The sequence below is a fragment of the Haliotis rubra genome, unplaced genomic scaffold, assembly GCF_003918875.1.
Source record: "Haliotis rubra isolate DU_JTF1 unplaced genomic scaffold, ASM391887v1 Scf38, whole genome shotgun sequence".
Classification (NCBI taxonomy): Eukaryota; Metazoa; Mollusca; class Gastropoda; order Lepetellida; family Haliotidae; genus Haliotis; species Haliotis rubra.
The window spans coordinates 3383912-3402308 of NW_025767057.1; the positions used below are offsets into that span (position 1 = coordinate 3383912).

The window sequence follows — 18397 nt, forward strand, 5'->3', positions numbered from 1 at the left end:
TTGGCAACTTGAAAATAATTTTTAAAATATCATAAAAAAGCACTAAATTCACAACTGGTAAACCACCTGGTATACTGCACTCTGATTGTTCCGTTACAGCCAAGCTCCACAGATCTTCACCAAATACACATGGACAATGGTAAACGACTACCAAACTGATTAAGGCAGTAAAAACAACACCCAGAGCTTCCCGTCACACCATTTCCATACAGAAACATGTCAAATGGTTTATACTGCGGATATTAAATGAATAATGAATAATTTATCTTACTTCATCCGAATCGTCAAGCCAAATACAACAAATCTATTGCATCAGTTTGACTATCAAACATATTGTGCATTTGGTGTATTTTGAGTCATATTTTTCCTTAATTGAATGTCACAATCAGCCTTCTAAATTCACACTTTTCTGCAAGCCCGAGACTCCTCAATTATGCTTAGGACAAGTAATAAGCTAACAACTGACTTGCTGTTATTCAGGGCTTCAGTTCTGAACCAGTTCTCAAAACTTCAAATCTGTTACACATTTGTCTGAATAGAACTGATAAAATATGTAAATATAGTTAATATTTCTGTCAGGTAGGACTCTGACGAGTGGAAAGGAAAGGATTTCGCTAGTCAAGTAAAGGAAACTTTAGATCTAAGGTTACACGATACTTGGGGTATGTATTAAAAGTGCGAGAAGCTCTGTTGTCAACTGAAGAAACTAAATGATATGACGACGAAAGCGGGTGCCTACTGGTTATCCTACTTAGTCCGAGAATAGTCTCCACAGGGACGTCCATTCTGGGGATGGTGAGGCAGCTCGGGGGAAGCATAATGTCGCGGAGACTACCGAACTTGCACTCCGCTGGTAGGCTGCGGTAACACAGGGCATGTGCCTGAAACAACACAGTATCATTAGTCAAACAACACAGTATCATTAGTGAAACAACACAGTATCATTAGTGAAACAACAGTATCATCAATATAGGTCATCGTCATCTAACAGTGCTAGATACACACATATTTCATATCTAGTCTCAATACAGACTGGCGTAGAGCATCGTCATCTAACAGTGCTAGATACACACATATTTCATATCTAGTCTCAATACAGACTGGCGTAGAGCATCGTCATCTAACAGTGCTAGATACATGTGCACACATATTTCATATCTAGTCTCAATACAGACTGGTAGAGAGCATCGTCATCTAACAGTGCTAGATACACACCTATTTCATATCTGACTGACTGACTGAGTTTTGGTTCTACGCCGCTTTTAGCAATATTCCAGCAACATCACAGCGGGGGACACCAGAAATGGGCTTCACACATTGTGCCCATGTGGGGATTCGAACCCGGGTCTTCGGAGTGACGAGCCAACGCTTTAACCATTAGGCTACCCCACCGCCCCTATTTCATATCTAGTCTCAATACGGACTGGTGTAGAGCATCGTCATTTAACAGTGCTAGATACACACCTATTTCATATCTAGTCTCAATACGGACTGGTGTAGAGCATCGTTCATTTACAAGTGCTAGATACACATCTATTTCATATCTAGTCTCAATACAGACTGCCGTAGAGCATTGTCATCTAACAGTGCTAGATACACACCTATTTCATATCTAGTCTCAATACAGACTGCCGTAGAGCATTGACATCTAACAGTGCTAGATACACACCTATTACATATCTAGTGTCAATACGGACTGGTGCAGAGCATCGTCATCTAACAGTGCTAGATACATGTACACACATATTTCATATCTAGTCCACAGGTACAGATAACTTTTTGGTCATTTGAGTTATGTACTCGCTTGTGTTCATCTCAATTGGGTATTCTAATTTTCCTTTGAGTAAGCAAATAAATTGTACCCACCTGACTCAAACTCAATTGGGTATTTTGCCATTTTTCAATAATTGCAAAAAATATATAATAAAGTTTAAATGTTGGTTTACGTGTTTGTTATTCATATTTGATCTGTTGTATGAGAAACGATAAGAAATACTCCTGAAAAAGAACCTCTCAATATACCTCAGATATTTTATCTATTTTTGTTTGTACACATGTAAGATCAAATTTATTGAGCATTTACAAATCTTAAAGCGTACTTGTACGCAATAGACTTAATAGGAATTGAGTTTTCGCATAAATATTTGTGTAACTTACTTATCTGTACCTCTGTCTAGTCTCAATACAGACTGGTAGAGAGCATTGTCAACTAACAGTGCTAGATACACACCTATTACATATCTAGTCTCAATACGGACTAGTATAGCTCATCATTAACTAACAGTGCTAGATCCACACCCATTACATATCTAGTCTCAATATGGACTGGTAGAGAGCATCGTCATCTAACAGTGCTAGATACACACCTATTACATATCTAGTCTCAATACGGACTGGTAGAGAGCATCGTCATCTAACAGTGCTAGATACACACCTATTACATATCTAGTTTCAATACAGACTGGTGTAGAGCACCTATTACATATCTAGTCTCAATACAGACTGGTGTAGAGCATCATCATCTAACAGTGCTTGATACACACCTATTACATATCTAGTCTCAATACAGACTGGTGTAGAGCATCGTCATCTAACAGTGCTAGATACACATTTATTTCATATGTAGTCTCAGTACAGACTGGTGAGAAACATTGTCATGAAAAGTGAAAGAGACACACTTATCTCAGCATGTTTTATCTAGGCTATTTCAAAACCTGATATAGTATGATTGATCATACAGTTATGAAAGACTCGTGCCATAGATACATTGATAATTCAATTCTCATGATAGTTATGTGAGTCACTGTTGATAAGGGTCTGTATATCAGATAGATCATGCTGAGTGAGAGGCACTACGAGCCTTGACGTGCCCAACCCTACTGTCCCTTCACTCAGCTGTCACCGCAACTGCCTGTTTCAGCACACTAAACAAGCTAGTGCTCGGCAGATCACATTTACATAATTTTATGTGGCCTCGCCTCTCCCTAGCATGTGAGCGCAAGCTACTGACCAAAGACACTTGCATGAAAAAAAATAATCAATAAATGGTACAAATTTAGCTCAGCAGAAGGGAGGTAACTCTGTGCAAGCTTGGCGTAAAATCAATATGTTATCAGCGAGGTCAATGACAGTGGCAGCCCTCGCTGTGAGGGCTCAGTAATCTGGGCTAGTGAATCGGCTGGCTTGGAGAGGGATTAAAACTTCTTCATCACTTGGCGAACCAAACCCCCCATCTTTCAACTCCGCCCACCTACGTCCTTGTTCACGTTAGGAAAACAAAGCTAAGCCTTACAACCCTGATTAGAGGAAAAAGGACTTCAAACAATTTAAATTGATCAACATCAAATTTATCAACTAATGAGCATCCGTGACTGGATGTCGACTGTGATATGAAACTTGTTATGCTTGACCATGCCTTGCAAACATACTGTGCTCTATGTGCAAGAATTTACAAAATGAAAAATATCGGAACATTTTGTATATTTGTCTTGCTATTGTTTCAATTATGTCTACGAAGTATATGTGAATCCTGTGACCATCAGATTGAACATAAACAGGGAAAATAGAAAACGAAAGATATTTGTCAGCTTGCTTTGGTTTATCTGTTTGTTGTCATATTTCAGCAATATTCCAGGTATATGACAGCAATCAAGTCTTGACAAAACAATTCAGTCACTGACATCCTCAGCATTGTGCCTTGCAAGTGAACTTGACCAGTAGATCGTATAACAACAAACATAGTCTGCTTGGGACCTCCATTTTTTCCCCAGACGCCTGAAGATGATGTAACCACTAGGTTATGGAGGACATTGGGACTAAGCAGGCGGATGACCTATGTCCACTTACCGTGACTCCACACCACTCGCACCTCATGCCAGCAAGACACTCTGAAGACCAGCAGGTTTTCTTGCATGCTACACACTTAGAGTTGGGGGGCAAGTTTCCCTCCCTCCAGTGGTGGAAGTGGACCACGGTGCCCTGCCACACAAAACAAAACATGTCATACAAAGAAGTGATTAAAACTCACTCAAACTTAGTACAACAGAACAGGCTAGGCAACATTCTTCAAAAATAGCATAAGTGGATAGTTTTCAGATTTGCACCAGGAGGATATTATTCAATATCGTGATCTTGATAGTCAAGGACATCAACACATTTTCAATCAGAAACCAAGCATACAGTGTTAACAATGTCTTGATCTCCAAAAGCTGAGAAGCTGATTCCAACCCTTATGCCAGAGTATGAAATAAGGCCCATCAGACCGCCCGAGGCTGGGCTAGATTTCTGACGGACGGTCTAAATTTATAGCTAGCCAGCCCCATGGTCTGGTAAAAAATTCAGATGTTCCATACATCTGAGTAAATTCACCATATTTGGTCTGGTTAAATCCATTTTTGGCTGGTAACATTTTGAAGTTACCAGCCCTGATGTCTGGCTGGATTTTTGGCTTATTTCATACACTGCTTATGCATCAAATAGAGTAGACCACTGTGTGGGTGAGATACAATGCAATATTTCAATATCATAGCTGGGGATATAACAAATAAACTCCACACACTGTACACATTGCGGAAATCCAAACCTGCGTCTTCAGCATATGTAAATCATCAACCACTGGGTATCCGACCGTATCCAGTTATCCGGACAGTTATTTCCAATTTGTCCATTGTCCTTCACATATTGTACACATGCATGGAATTGAACCTAAAATGTGTGAATGCTTCACCAGCTTACAAAGGCTTATCAGACCCTATGCTGATCTCCTTGTTGAGTGACACTCAGGGAAACAACAAGTATCACTGATTAACTTCTGGAATGACTTAGGCATCAAACCAATGACCTTCTGCTCTCTTGGCAGGTGCTCTATCCCCTACACCACAGAAACAAAGAATTCACTGAAGCATAGAACTTAATGCATGACAATTTCTTGCTTGTTGCATACAGCTAAAAGCTTGATAATGGAGTAAGAATCCACATTGAAACGTCACTCTATGCAATAAACAAGAAGTTGTCATCCATAAACTTGTATACTTCCTTTTTGACTCACCAACTTCTAGAATGCTGATCAAACAAAGAACTGACTAAACTTAAAGTATCAGACAGCATTCTCACCTTATCTCTCTGTGGCAGATATGTGGCACATTCCTTGCAGTCACTCACAACAAAGTCCTGACAATCCAGATGGGCATAATACTCACAGACTGAAACACAAACACAATAACATGTATTGATGAGTGAGTGAGTGAGTGAGTGAGTGAGTGAGTGAGTGAGTGAGTGAGTGAGTGAGTGAGTGAGTGAGTGAGTGAGTGAGTGAGAGTGAGTGAGTGAGTGAGTGAGTGAGTGATACGCCACTTTTAGCAATATTCCAGCAATATCATGGCGGGACACACAAGAAATAGGTATTGCACCCATGTACCCATGTGGGGACTCAGACTCGGGTCTTCGGCATGCTGAGTGAACACTTTAACTACCCCACCTCCCTATTGACACATGACACAATGTTGCTTCATGTAGCAGTCTACAGCAGCAGACTTGTTTGTTGTTACCAGTCAACAGTATTCCACCTACATCTTAGCAGCTTGTAAAAAGTATAATATGGGAAGGACAGACCAATGCTTGACATTTCAAACAATGTAATATGCTGGTTGTCTTTTTACCAGGGAAAACACTGCTTGGGCCTAAAGTATTCAAATTTTATCTTCTGTCTTCCATGCATGCGATATTTGGTGCTCAGGGCTCAATTTAATTTTGTGAACCATTTACTAGTGTTTTCACTCATGTTTGGTTCATATAGTTTTTAGTGAGTGAGTGAAATTAGTTTTACGCCGCACTCAGCAATATTCCAGCTATATAGCGGCGGTCTGTAAATAATTCAGTCTGGACCAGACAATCCAGTGATCAACATCATGAGCATCAATCTGCGCGGAACTGGGAACTGATGACATGTGTCAACCAAGTCAGCGAGCCTTACCACCCAATGCTGTTAGTCGCCTCTTTACGACAAGCATGGGTTACTGAAGATCAACCTATAGTTTTTAATGGGTATTTAATACATTTTTACACCCTTGGGTCGAGTATTTTGTGCATTTCTAAACCAACAATAATCAATCTTATCAGTAATTGTGCTTAAAATATTGTTTCCATTGACAATCTGTGCTTTGTTCACAGTAGCAGAATTCATTAAGACATGATGCTTGCATCTGATCGACAAATATAGAAATGCAGGCAGGCAAACTATGACAGCTACTAAAGGTACAATGCAGTCTTGTTCTACAACTGGGTTTTTACATTTTTCATGATTATTTGTATGGAACAAAAAAATGAAGAGGTCCTGGAAATATATTTGAGATGTTTAAGGGAATGACATGAATCATCTAGAGCTCTGGTAGCTATACTGCCAAAAAGATTTGCTTCCAATTTGATTAAAGCGAAAATATGCACAATCTGGGTGGAAGTATTTGCTTCATAGCACTCCTAAAGAGTGTGACAAATTCACCTTAAGATAACAATACTTACTTTCACATCGTATCGCAAGACTGTCTTCTAATCGTTTTCGACAGACGTTGCAAAATTTTCGTTTGAAATGACCCGGCTCCGACCAGCAGTGAGCAACCGGGTTCTGAAACAAAGAAATACAAGCCTTTACAAACATGTCTCATCTGAACCTATTTCCGAAGCAACAAAGTTCTCTAACAATGCTGAAACAGCATGAACGTCACATGACAATTGTGCTCTGCCTAGCATACTATGTTGAAGTTAGCCAAGGAAAATATCAGTCAGTTACCAACTATCCGTGATATAGCATATTCTGGTACCATTACAATTGAGATGGTACACATGGATGGCAACCATTTCTTCCTCAAACGTTGTTAAAGACATTATTTGCCATCTCTCACTAGGTACTGAAACGTATCTGAGAGCGTAAGCTGGGTTTAATGCCACTTAGAACAGTTTTTCAATATATGAATTAAAGGAATGATACTCAATTCTGAACCAATATATATACCAGACAATTGACCATGAAATAAACAGTAACTATGACAGGATGTCTTGAAAACAGGATTATTGTGTTTCATCACATCATGTTGTCTTTTATTATCCCTTAAAATTCACTGAATAGAAACTGAACTGATTCATCATAGTTGGAAGTCGATACAACTAGGAATTGTAATATCATATAGCTTCTACTACTCCGAACCTGACATGTTTCCCAGTACAGTTAAGGGTTAATATATCACATGAATATTATTATTCACTGGATTAAAGAAGTAAAACTATACCCATGCTTCAAAATGTGTCTGATTACTGGATGAGAGTATTTAATGATGTTTGAGTCTGACAATGCACATTCAAGCTAGGAAACATTGTCTTCTGCAGTTAGATTTACAACCCAGGAGTTAACCTGTGACACAGACAAAAGCTCTTTGCTGTAATGAAGTCCAGTGTTGTTTGAGAATTCATGTGCAGTTGCATGCAGGATCATGTATACCGGTATGACAAACTGGTCATCCGGCGTTATCCAAATCACATTACTACTGCAGCCAAAAGTCCTATACAAACATTATAATTGCTGCAACCTTGCTGTGACCTTGGCATTGGAAAAAATTGATAAAATTCATGCAGATATGATGTGGAAGGTTTCTTTCCTGAATAGATTGCTGTGCCTTTGAAAATGACAAATCTACCCATGTTTTACAATAAATGCAAATCAGTGTTCTAGACCAAAACATATCCAAAGAATGATTAACAACTTAGTTACAAGGACTAGTTACAAGGACTAATTCAGTGGAACTATTACATTTTAAGTTTTCACCATGTCTACTGCCCCGAATGGTCTGTATGTCAATTGTTTTCATCACATATGTAGTATCGAACATTCCAGTATACTTTCATCCTGTCAGAAGACTTTAGAATAGCCACTAGATTTGTCCATCTACGCAGAGTCTGGTCAAGTTGGTAAATATTCCTTCAATATACCAGTGACAGTATGATGGGTATTGTTCACAGTATATTTGTAATTAAATATTACCATATAAGAAGTGTCAAGCACAGGTGGTATGTATTTACCCTGTTTGTACAGCTGCAACGATAACTGCGGTCCTCCATGTACCGTGATATTTACCATCAGTTCAATATTTTATCTTATTGTTCATTTCACTTCGGTGCGGCATAAGCATTAAGAATTGATAGTACAATCAGCCTCTTGATTGGTTGATCCTTTAAGCTCAGCCAGTCGTAATTACATATTACATCCATGCTAATTCCAGTAAGTGAGGTGAGGTGAGGTGAAATTGGGTTTAACGTCGTGCTTGAGAATATTTCGCTCATATGACGACGTGCATGCGTGTGTATGTGTATGTGCGGCTGCTTGTACTAGCCCAGACTTAAGCTGGTTTTATAGTGCTAGCCCACTGAGATACCACGCCGCAGTGAAGCATGAATACCCCACTCAGACACATTATACTGACTCCGAGCCGACCAGTCCTTGTTGTACCCATTAAAGCCGAGAGCCAGGCAGGGACCAACAAGTACCATATTTTAACGTCTTTTGGTATGACGTCGGGATCGAACCAGCGACCTTCGGCCTCGACGCTCTAGCATTACACCCACGGAGGCGTAATTCCAGTAAGTGACTGGCAGTTAATCATTTACATTTTTTTGTTAGCCAAAATATTATGTTTCTTTTATTTTGTGTGCACATTGTGTATTGAATCTAAATATACTGAACCGAGAAGTCTATACCGTGTTACGTATTGTATCGAAATCATGGGGTATTATTGAAGAGCTACCTGTATGCAGTGTCTAGAATGGCCACAATATTTATGTAGTTAAAGCATAGCTGGAAATTATTCACCATATATGCAGTGTTTAATACAGTTGGTATGAATGCAGTGTCCAGACTGACCACAAAGTTTTGCCATATGCAGTCAAGCATGGCCAGTATATATTCACCATATATAATGAGTTCAAATTGGCCACCAATTATGAACCACATATTCAGTGTTGACAAAGGTTGGTATATATTCTCTCATATATCCTGATAGTCTATATGTGTTTACTTGAGATGCAGTGTCCAGAGTGGATACAAGGTTTTACTATATATTCAGTGTTGACCAAGGTCGGTATATATTCACTCATATATCCTGCATAGTCTATATGTGTTTACTTGAGATGCAGTGTCCAGAGTGGATACAAGGTTTTACTATAGATTCAGTGTTGACCAAGGTTGGTATATATTCACTCATATATCCTGCATAGTCTATATGTGTTTACTTGAGATGCAGTGTCCAGAGTGGATACAAGGTTTTACTATATATTTAGTGTTGACCAAGGTTGGTATATATTCACTCATATATCTTGCATAGTCTATATGTGTTTACTTGAGATGCAGTGTCCAGAGTGGATACAAGGTTTTACTATATATTCAGTGTTGACCAAGGTTGGTATATATTCACTCATATATCCTGAATAGTCTATATGTGTTTACTTGAGATGCACTGTCCAGAGTGGATACAAGGTTTTACTATATATTTAGTGTTGACCAAGGTTGATATATATTCACTCATATATCCTGCATAGTCTATATGTGATTACTTGAGATGCAGTGTCCAGAGTGGATACAAGGTTTTACTATATATTCAGTGTTGACCAAGGTCGGTATATATTCACTCATATATCTTGCATAGTCTATATGTGTTTACTTGAGATGCAGTGTCCAGAGTGGATACAAGGTTTTACTATATATTCAGTGTTGACCAAGGTTGGTATATATTCACTCATATATCCTGCATAGTCTATATGTGATTACTTGAGATGCAGTGTCCAGAGTGGATACAAGGTTTTACTATATATTTAGTGTTGACCAAGGTTGGTATATATTCACTCATATATCCTGCATAGTCTATATGTGTTTACTTGAGATGCAGTGTCCAGAGAGGATACAAGGTTTTACTATATATTTAGTGTTGACCAAGGTCGGTATATATTCACTCATATGTCCTGCATAGTTTGTATGTGTTTACTTGAGATGCAGTGTCCAGAGTGGATACAAGGTTTTACTATATATTTAGTGTTGACCAAGGTTGGTATATATTCACTCATATATCCTGCATAGTTTGTATGTGTTTACTTGAGATGCAGTGTCCAGAGTGGATACAAGGTTTTACTATATATTTAGTGTTGACCAAGGTCGGTATATATTCACTCATATATCCTGCATAGTCTATATGTGTTTACTTGAGATGCAGTGTCCAGAGTGGATACAAGGTTTTACTATATATTCAGTGTTGACCAAGGTCGGTATATATTCACTCATATATCCTGCATAGTCTATATGTGTTTACTTGAGATGCAGTGTCCAGAGAGGATACAAGGTTTTACTATATATTCAGTGTTGACCAAGGTCGGTATATATTCACTCATATATCCTGCATAGTCGACATGTTTACTTGAAATGCAGTGTCCAGCGTGGATACAAGGTTTTACTATATATTCAGTGCCTACTACAGCCTACACCACCGCGAAACGGTCAACTCTGCTGGGCTAACGGGTCAGTCAGGTCACCAGTGTGGTCCCAGCATTCACCAGCCATGCAGCACACAGCACACAGAAAATCAATACCCCAGCACAGAATAACATCAATATCATTTTACAATGAAAATATTTTGCCTGAACAGTTGTCAGTTGGAAGTAATGTTGCTTCAACAACACGACAACATCAGTGATCCCCACTGAGACAGCATCCATACACACACGGTGGTTGTTTATTATATTTATCTGTATATTATCCACTGAATACGACACAACACTAGTGTCACAGTCACATACATATGGTCCTTGCAATTGTTGAAATTCAGAAAATGTTCCACTGGGCATGTAAGTCTGTATGTATCATACTGGTAGTTCCACACAATATCAGTGTCCATACGTCATTCTGTACACCAGGATTCATCATACTTATCTGGCACCAAAGACATTTAATTCCAACACAGTTGTTCTTGAATGTAGACATAAGCCAGTGTTACACCAACTGAGTAGCACAGTAGTTTTCTCTTTACTGGTCATATAATCTGTGAGAAACTAAATTTGTTGTTGCATCATGTCAACACACAAAATGGTCCCCATATGCTGGAGTTCTGAGCTAAGCATCAAACTGAAACTAACAGAAAACCTTCATGTTGTCATTGTAAATGTAGGGCTTGTGTATCATCTGCTGATGTGCTTCGCTCCTGCTCACTACAGAGATGGGGCATATACATTTGCAATGATATGGAAGGTCTTGATGTTGTCCAATATATGGGGTCGCTTAATAGACACAACACTCAAGCATACAATATGGCAACCACAATGCGGGAAATTCTAAATTTGTATTCGCGAAATTTAACACCTTTGATCTCTGAAATATATCTCTGGGCAAACCTCATAGCAAAACTGCATAGAGCAATTTCATATGTGATGAATGCTAATTCTTACCAATGATGCCATCCGGAGAATCTTACTCAGTTTCAGACTCGCAGTTCAAACACTGGATAGTCTCTATCTAACATGAACTATAATGTCTGTTCATGGGCAAGGGATTGATGTATAGAATTGTTGACAGATGCAAAGCAGCCATTTGCAAATGGGGCTGGAAGGGGTCCATGGACCTATCCAATAGATAAACTTTGACTGCATCATGTACCATTGTACAATGGCAGTAAGTACATGTAAAATACGCAATTCCCACGGTCTGGACAAACAGGATACGCTCCCATTCCTAATGGAAGCCACAAAATTGATAGTAAACAGGGTAATGAATCCTAATTGTACGCCAAAACCTCGGAACAGTCTGTAACATGTCCAGCTGAATGCAGCAGGCATGTGATATTACGTGGTAGATACGACCTTTAACATAGGTGTTTGTACTACAACAGTCTACAACTGAAACATGATAGGCTTCAATCAAGTCTGTGCCAGACTTCACTGGTGGTCAACAACAGTCACCTGATTTCTACATCTGTGACCTCGATCATTCCAGGTCATATTGAAATAGTGAGGAGATGTGTGTGTGACCAGTTGTTATCAATATCAAAGAGAATTTGGACGTGTGTCGCTATACCAAACAGGTTACGTGTCACACAGTCAATCAAATATTCCTGCATATATAAACCTGCTTCTTCACAATCATATAAAGTGTAAGTGACATTTGTGAACTAGCTGGTCAGCTAATTACTTTAAGCTGAATCAAACTTGTCTCGAATAAACTTTACAATACAGCCATGGCTAGAACAATTCAATAAGTTTCATGTGTTACAGATCTGTACCTCTAACCTAAACATCATTGCTTCACAAGCTATTGTCAAACAGCTTTGAGACATGCATAAATAACGGAGAGTGTGATAGCCAACATGTCCGGTACCACTGTGGTATAAACCTCATATCTCACAGATGTACTATCTTGCAGTGATGTTATCATCTCATTAGCAATTGGTCATTGTCATTATAAGCATCTCATCACCAGTGAAATAACGTCCACTGCACCAAGTCTTGTATGAGGTGACTCACACAGAAATTAAGTGACAATTGTTGACCACTTCCCAGATAGCATTCAGACGTTGGCCCAATGTTGGCAATGGTTTTGCCAACATTGCCAACGTTGGGCCAACGTCAGAATGCTATCTGGGTTTAACCTCAGTGCAAAACCCGCAATCAAGGACGAACTCAATCAAAATACAAAATTCCCAACATATTCTTTCTAGGACATAATTGCAAATTTTTGTTTAACATAGCTGCAATGAGTTATATTCCTGGCAATAAGTTTGCATTACCTTCATACTACTTGAGATTGTGTATATCTGGAGAGTGTTAGCAAATAGCATCACCATGATAGTACCATGGCCTGGTCAATGGTGATTAACATAATAAGATAATCATGCTATATTCTAGAAATACTCAATATGATAATGAATTCAAAGTCTTTGTATCAACTAGGTCCAGTCAAAAGATGAATTTTTAACTTCTTGTGTCATTTGGGGATGAAATATTTCACGAGCAATTTGCACAGGGATGCTACCTTTTGTTCTTTTTGCTGTTGGGTGAGTTAGTGATTGAGTTTGGTTTTACGCGGCATTTAGCAATATTGCAGCAATATCACAGCAGGGGACACCAGAAATGGACTTCACACATTGTTGCCATGTGGGGAATCGAACCCGGCTCTTCAGCATGACGGGCGAACCCCTTAACCACTAGGCTACCCCACCACCCAATTTTGCTGTTGGGGGTAATGTAACCACAAATGGTTATGAATTGAGACAAACCTTGATGACATTACACATCCTGTGTGTGTCGGGATCATTTGGGATTGATGTTATGAGCTATGGACTGGAACATGAGGGTACAATTGAAAGCCATCACCATGATACTATCAGTGTTCACGAATAGTGTCTGACCCTCTGACAAATCTGGCAGATTCGCCAACAGGTCCGATAGAAGTCCGCTGGCCCCAGTGTCTGACTGTATATTTCACAATGACTTTGACTGAAGTTGTTATATGTCACATGTGACACCTGTTTGCTGTTTATAAATCTTATGTTTGTTAGTAATTTTAAATGCCAATTATAAGAAATTTTATATCTGAAATGTGTGTTTAATTTCATTCTATGGGTCCTGTGAATTTTCAATGGGTCAGACAGACATCCGAAACTTACAGGACCCAATGTCCTGTTACTTTGAAACACCATTCGTGAACACTGTACTATTAGTATTACCCTAATGAGGAGAAAACATCCACAAGTAAATTTCACAGTGACATTTCCCTTGGCACCGATAATGTAGTTCAACAAAATAAATAACAAATAATATGTGTTGAAGTTGCATTAGTCATGTTAGTGGTATGCCATAATTACTTTCTGCATAAAGTGGAACATTGTCTTCTCAGAGTATCCAACCCACATTATTTTCCCTACAACACAGGCCTTTTGGCAATGCAAAAACCCTAAATAAAATAAGTCAAACCTCAGATTCTGCATCTCCCTGCTCAATAAGGCTCCTTGTCAATTTATATGGAGGTAATATACATTTTCAGAGACTTATTGTTAGTTAGTAAGTGACAGAGTGTCATATCATGCCATGTCTGGATCATTGATTATGTGGATGAAAACACATACATAATGTTTGTTTTACTGACTTTGCCTGAGGTATAAAGGACAAACCAAGGGTTATTTAATATCATTCAAATGTTGGGATTTGACATCCTCCATAGCTAAAGTGTTGAGTTAGTGAGTGAGTGAGCTTTCCTTCACTTTTCCAATTTCAGATACCAGTATGTCACTAGCTTGTTAATGAAGTTGAGAGGGAGTGAGTGAGTGAGTGAGTGAGTGAGTGAGCGAGCTTTCCTTCACTATTCCAATTTCAGATACCAGCATGTTACTATAGTACTGTTGGAAATAGAAAAAAACAGTATTTTCTCATTTATCTCTACAATTTATGTACCGTATATGACCGTCTATAAGCCGAATTTTGAGGACCAAAAAAAGCAGTCTGTAGAAGGGGGTCGTCTTATCCATGGGTTACGCTTTCGTCAAACTTTTTTCCAGGGGTAAGAAAACAAAATCGTATCACTTCGCGTGAACAAACAACAGAAGACGACTTTGTCAGTAGAGACGTCAAATTTGCAATTAAACATCACTAGACAAGATTATTTACCTTTTAAGTTATAAGTTGTTTTTGCTGGGCATTGTATTATTTGCAGGGATTAAGATTACCGTGTGTATCTGAGCCGGAAATAGCAATCAGCTGTGCACATGTTTCCTGGCGAACAAGTTCAAACATGCACAATAATATAACGGGACGAATTCTGACGCAGTCATCAGTAAAATATAATACAGAATACCATTATTTAACCCAAAGAAATATATCCTAGCATTGTGCAATTTTAGTTACAGTTTTTGCTCTATAAATTAATTAAGATTAAGATTACCGTGTGTATTTGAACCGGAAATAGCAATCAGCTGTGCACACGTTTCCCGGTGAACAAGTTCAAACATGCACAATAATATAACGGGATGAATTCTGACGGAGTCGTCAGTAAAATATAATACAGAATACTATTATTTAACCCAAAGAAATATATCCTAGCATTGTGTCATTTTAATTACAGTTTTTATTTAAAATATATATAATCAACACTAAGGTGATACGGACCCTCATGAACGTGGTAAGCAGTTGTACGCACATGGAATGTGGTAAAATACGGAAGCCATTTAAATTCACACATTTTTACCGATGTTACTGTAAACTAGCAGTCAATGGAAAACAAGGCGGTAATCAGTTTGTGATTGTTGAATGGGGTAAAATAAGCAAGCCAGTTTGTTGCTACAATAAATATGATATTTAGAGAAGCAAAATATATTACCGGTATGCATTTTCTGTCAACTACACTTCGTTTCGATCCGTGAGTAGACACAATATATATGACTGTGAATTCTTTGAATAATGTGGACCAAAGTTATAATTATTGGTAACTGCCAGTTGTCTGTGGTCTGTGTTTGCCGCGATTAGGACCCCATCGCGGGGGATCGACTTATGCACGAAACATACCATTTTGACACTGATTTTAAGGGTCAAGTTTGGGGGTCGTCTTATCCATGGGGTCGTCTTATAGACGGTCATATACGGTAGTTGATATGTGAAAGTGTGAAATATCTGTTAAACTAAGTTCGGCCAAACTACAGTCTCGGTGGTAGAGAGATAGGAAACGGAGAAAAAGGACTTTACTGAGGGGAAATTAGTGCAGAAACGAGCAATGCGGTTTTTTTCTAAGTCCAAAAAGACTTTTTTGGAACAGACCATGGCTTTATGCAAATTAGTGTGCGACGATATTGTATTGCAAAGGACACTTTTTAAATGCCCAATTTGAAATTAGACGTAGATTCCTTATAAACGATAGCTGACGTCAAAAAATAATAACTTTTATGCCGAAACTATTAAGGATGTAGCTACCATGCAGTCTCACTGTCACTATAAAAAGAAACAGATAGGAGGGTCCGTCTCAAAAGCAAAACCTGGGGTCGGGCTTGGGGATAGAGATATCAGCTAAGATAAGATAATCCTTTAGGGCAATTATACTGGGGAGGTACACGGCACGTCAGAACAATTTACAAATAATATCCAGTCCTGTCGATCTTCGGGTGGTCATGCCACCTATATACTACGATGCATTTCTATGGTTTTCGGGTATCATACTCTTTTACATATCTCAACATAAACTATATGAAACTATATGACAGAAAGACACCTAAGATGTTAATCAATAGATGAGACATAGTCAACACACATGAAAAAGCACAAAATATCTTTGAGATGACCCCTTGTGCCTGTAGGCAGCACGTGCATTTCATGCCAGGTGAGTCGACGGTCCGTCGTCATACCTGGTTGAGCGACCTAATTGCCATCTATAGTCTGATCTATTGTTTTCAGCAGCTTTTCGTATTTTTTCTAAGTTTTGCCCGATTTTACGAGTAAACATGCTTTTCTGGATATCGTATTACGCATCCCACTGAACGCCCAGTTAGGCCGAAGTGGGTTCTTTCGACATATGCTATTTGCAATTGTGTAAATTTTAAGGATACAGAGTAACAGCCTAAAAACAGTTTTTTTCTATTTCCGACAGTACTTTAGCTTGCTAATGAAGTCTGGACAATACACACCGATGGTCCAATGACCCATGATTCAGTTTACATAAAAGTAAATGATGATTCTGTCCTTTCATAGTTATTATTACATGAAATAAATTTTAGATCAATGTGATTGACAATGTATTCATCTCTTCAAAATGTAAAAACGTACTTTATTTAGACAGGCAAATACAACCATCTGCACTGCAGTATTATTTAGGTGGGAGTTGGGTCAGTATGATGTGCATTAGTATGAACCAGACATTTATATCAATCAGGTGGACCAGCACCAGTCAGGCTAGACTTTCATATCAATCTGTCCTACTTCCTATATGCATTATTCATGTAACTGGAAACAGCACAGTCCCTGGTTGTCATCGCTAACATTACCCAAATATATACACTTATTTGCCACATACTGTAATCCTATATATTTTCACGGGGTGCAATTTTCGCGGAAAGTGCACCAAAGACCTGTTAGCGCAGTTGTTTTTCCCCGCATTTCAAACACATGAGTGATGGCATCCATCACAAAGTTTTCACAACCAATAGACATGCAATGATCAAAGCTAGCTGCCATAATTGAATCGTGTTTACTAAAACAATCAGAGAGAGAGGTGGGATTATACTTGTGTCAACATGACAACACCTGTCCCATATGCGAGATTAACTGACAACAAATTAAGGAAGTTCTTACAATAATTAAACATAGAAATCATAAAGTAATGTTTGTTGTTTATGAACACGTGTTGTTCACATGGTCAAATCACTGATTGGCTGCATTAAACAAATTGCATGTTGTTCCTACTTGTGTATTTGTCTGAATTTTGTCATGACTTGACCATGAATATTTCGCTTGGTATGATTATTGACGCACGATCTTTTTGAGCTAAAAGCGCGAAAATTAATCCCATGCGAAAATAACTACGATTACAGTATGTGACATTGTCTTCAGAGATATGCAGTGGTTGGTTTGGTGTCATCACCATTTCTACAACACCAATCAATGCAGCACGAAATCATAATGCCCGGTGACTAGCTAGATATTGAACGTTTTGCACTTTTCACAACTGTCAGTGGTATCAGTTCTAGGGCTAACATGGACACAGAAATTTAATCAATATGGCTGCATACACTATTTTAAAAGTTTGTGTATTCGACCATTACTGTACAAGCTGCAGGTCAACTATCTTTTCGGCCTGTAAATGTCGGCATTGCGAGTCAAGTAATTTTACATCTGTATCATGATCGGACATGTCATCTAATGTCCCTTTTTTCTGTGCACAGTATTGCACCTTTCAGCATGATAGAAACCTATATTTGTTGGTTGGAATCCTGGTAATTACATTTCTGTGTGTGCCAGTACAATACCCAATGTCTCTGGTGTTACTAAGTAGTACACTTCCAGAACCAACATCGCTTTGGGCTGTCTTTCCTCATCAAGCTGACGTGCTGGTTTAACTAAAATACTGTTCAAACAGGCACCAAACTCACCCACCAACATGTATCATAGGTTCTATTATAAACAAGGCTTATGTCCTTATCTTTTTTGAGAGGCATATTAGAAGTTGTAAATATGAAAGAAACCAAGTTCTATGGATCGTCAACTTCTTTATTGCAATAAATGTGACGATGTTTTGTGTAGATACTAACACCTTTGTCAAGCAAGTGATCATGAATGCAACCTGCTTGATAACGGTGTTATTATCTACACCTAAACGTTGCATTCATTGCAATAAAGAAGT

At 38.6% G+C, this 18397-nt stretch overlaps 1 protein-coding gene across 3 annotated transcripts in view; it reads right to left on the reverse strand.

Moving 5' to 3' along the window:
* LOC124286332 (diacylglycerol kinase theta-like) overlaps window positions 1-18397 on the reverse strand; it is a 58365-nt gene that overhangs the window by 24024 nt on the left and 15944 nt on the right. For 2 of the 3 annotated variants that reach the window (XM_046722699.1, XM_046722698.1), the window contains exons 3-6: window positions 6517-6619; window positions 5113-5201; window positions 3847-3978; window positions 740-881 (exon numbers count right to left, since the gene is read on the reverse strand). In XM_046722699.1, coding sequence (XP_046578655.1) covers window positions 740-881; window positions 3847-3978; window positions 5113-5201; window positions 6517-6619 — 466 coding nt within the window. The remainder of the gene's footprint in view (window positions 1-739; window positions 882-3846; window positions 3979-5112; window positions 5202-6516; window positions 6620-18397) is intronic. The other variant, XM_046722700.1, reaches the window with a different exon arrangement.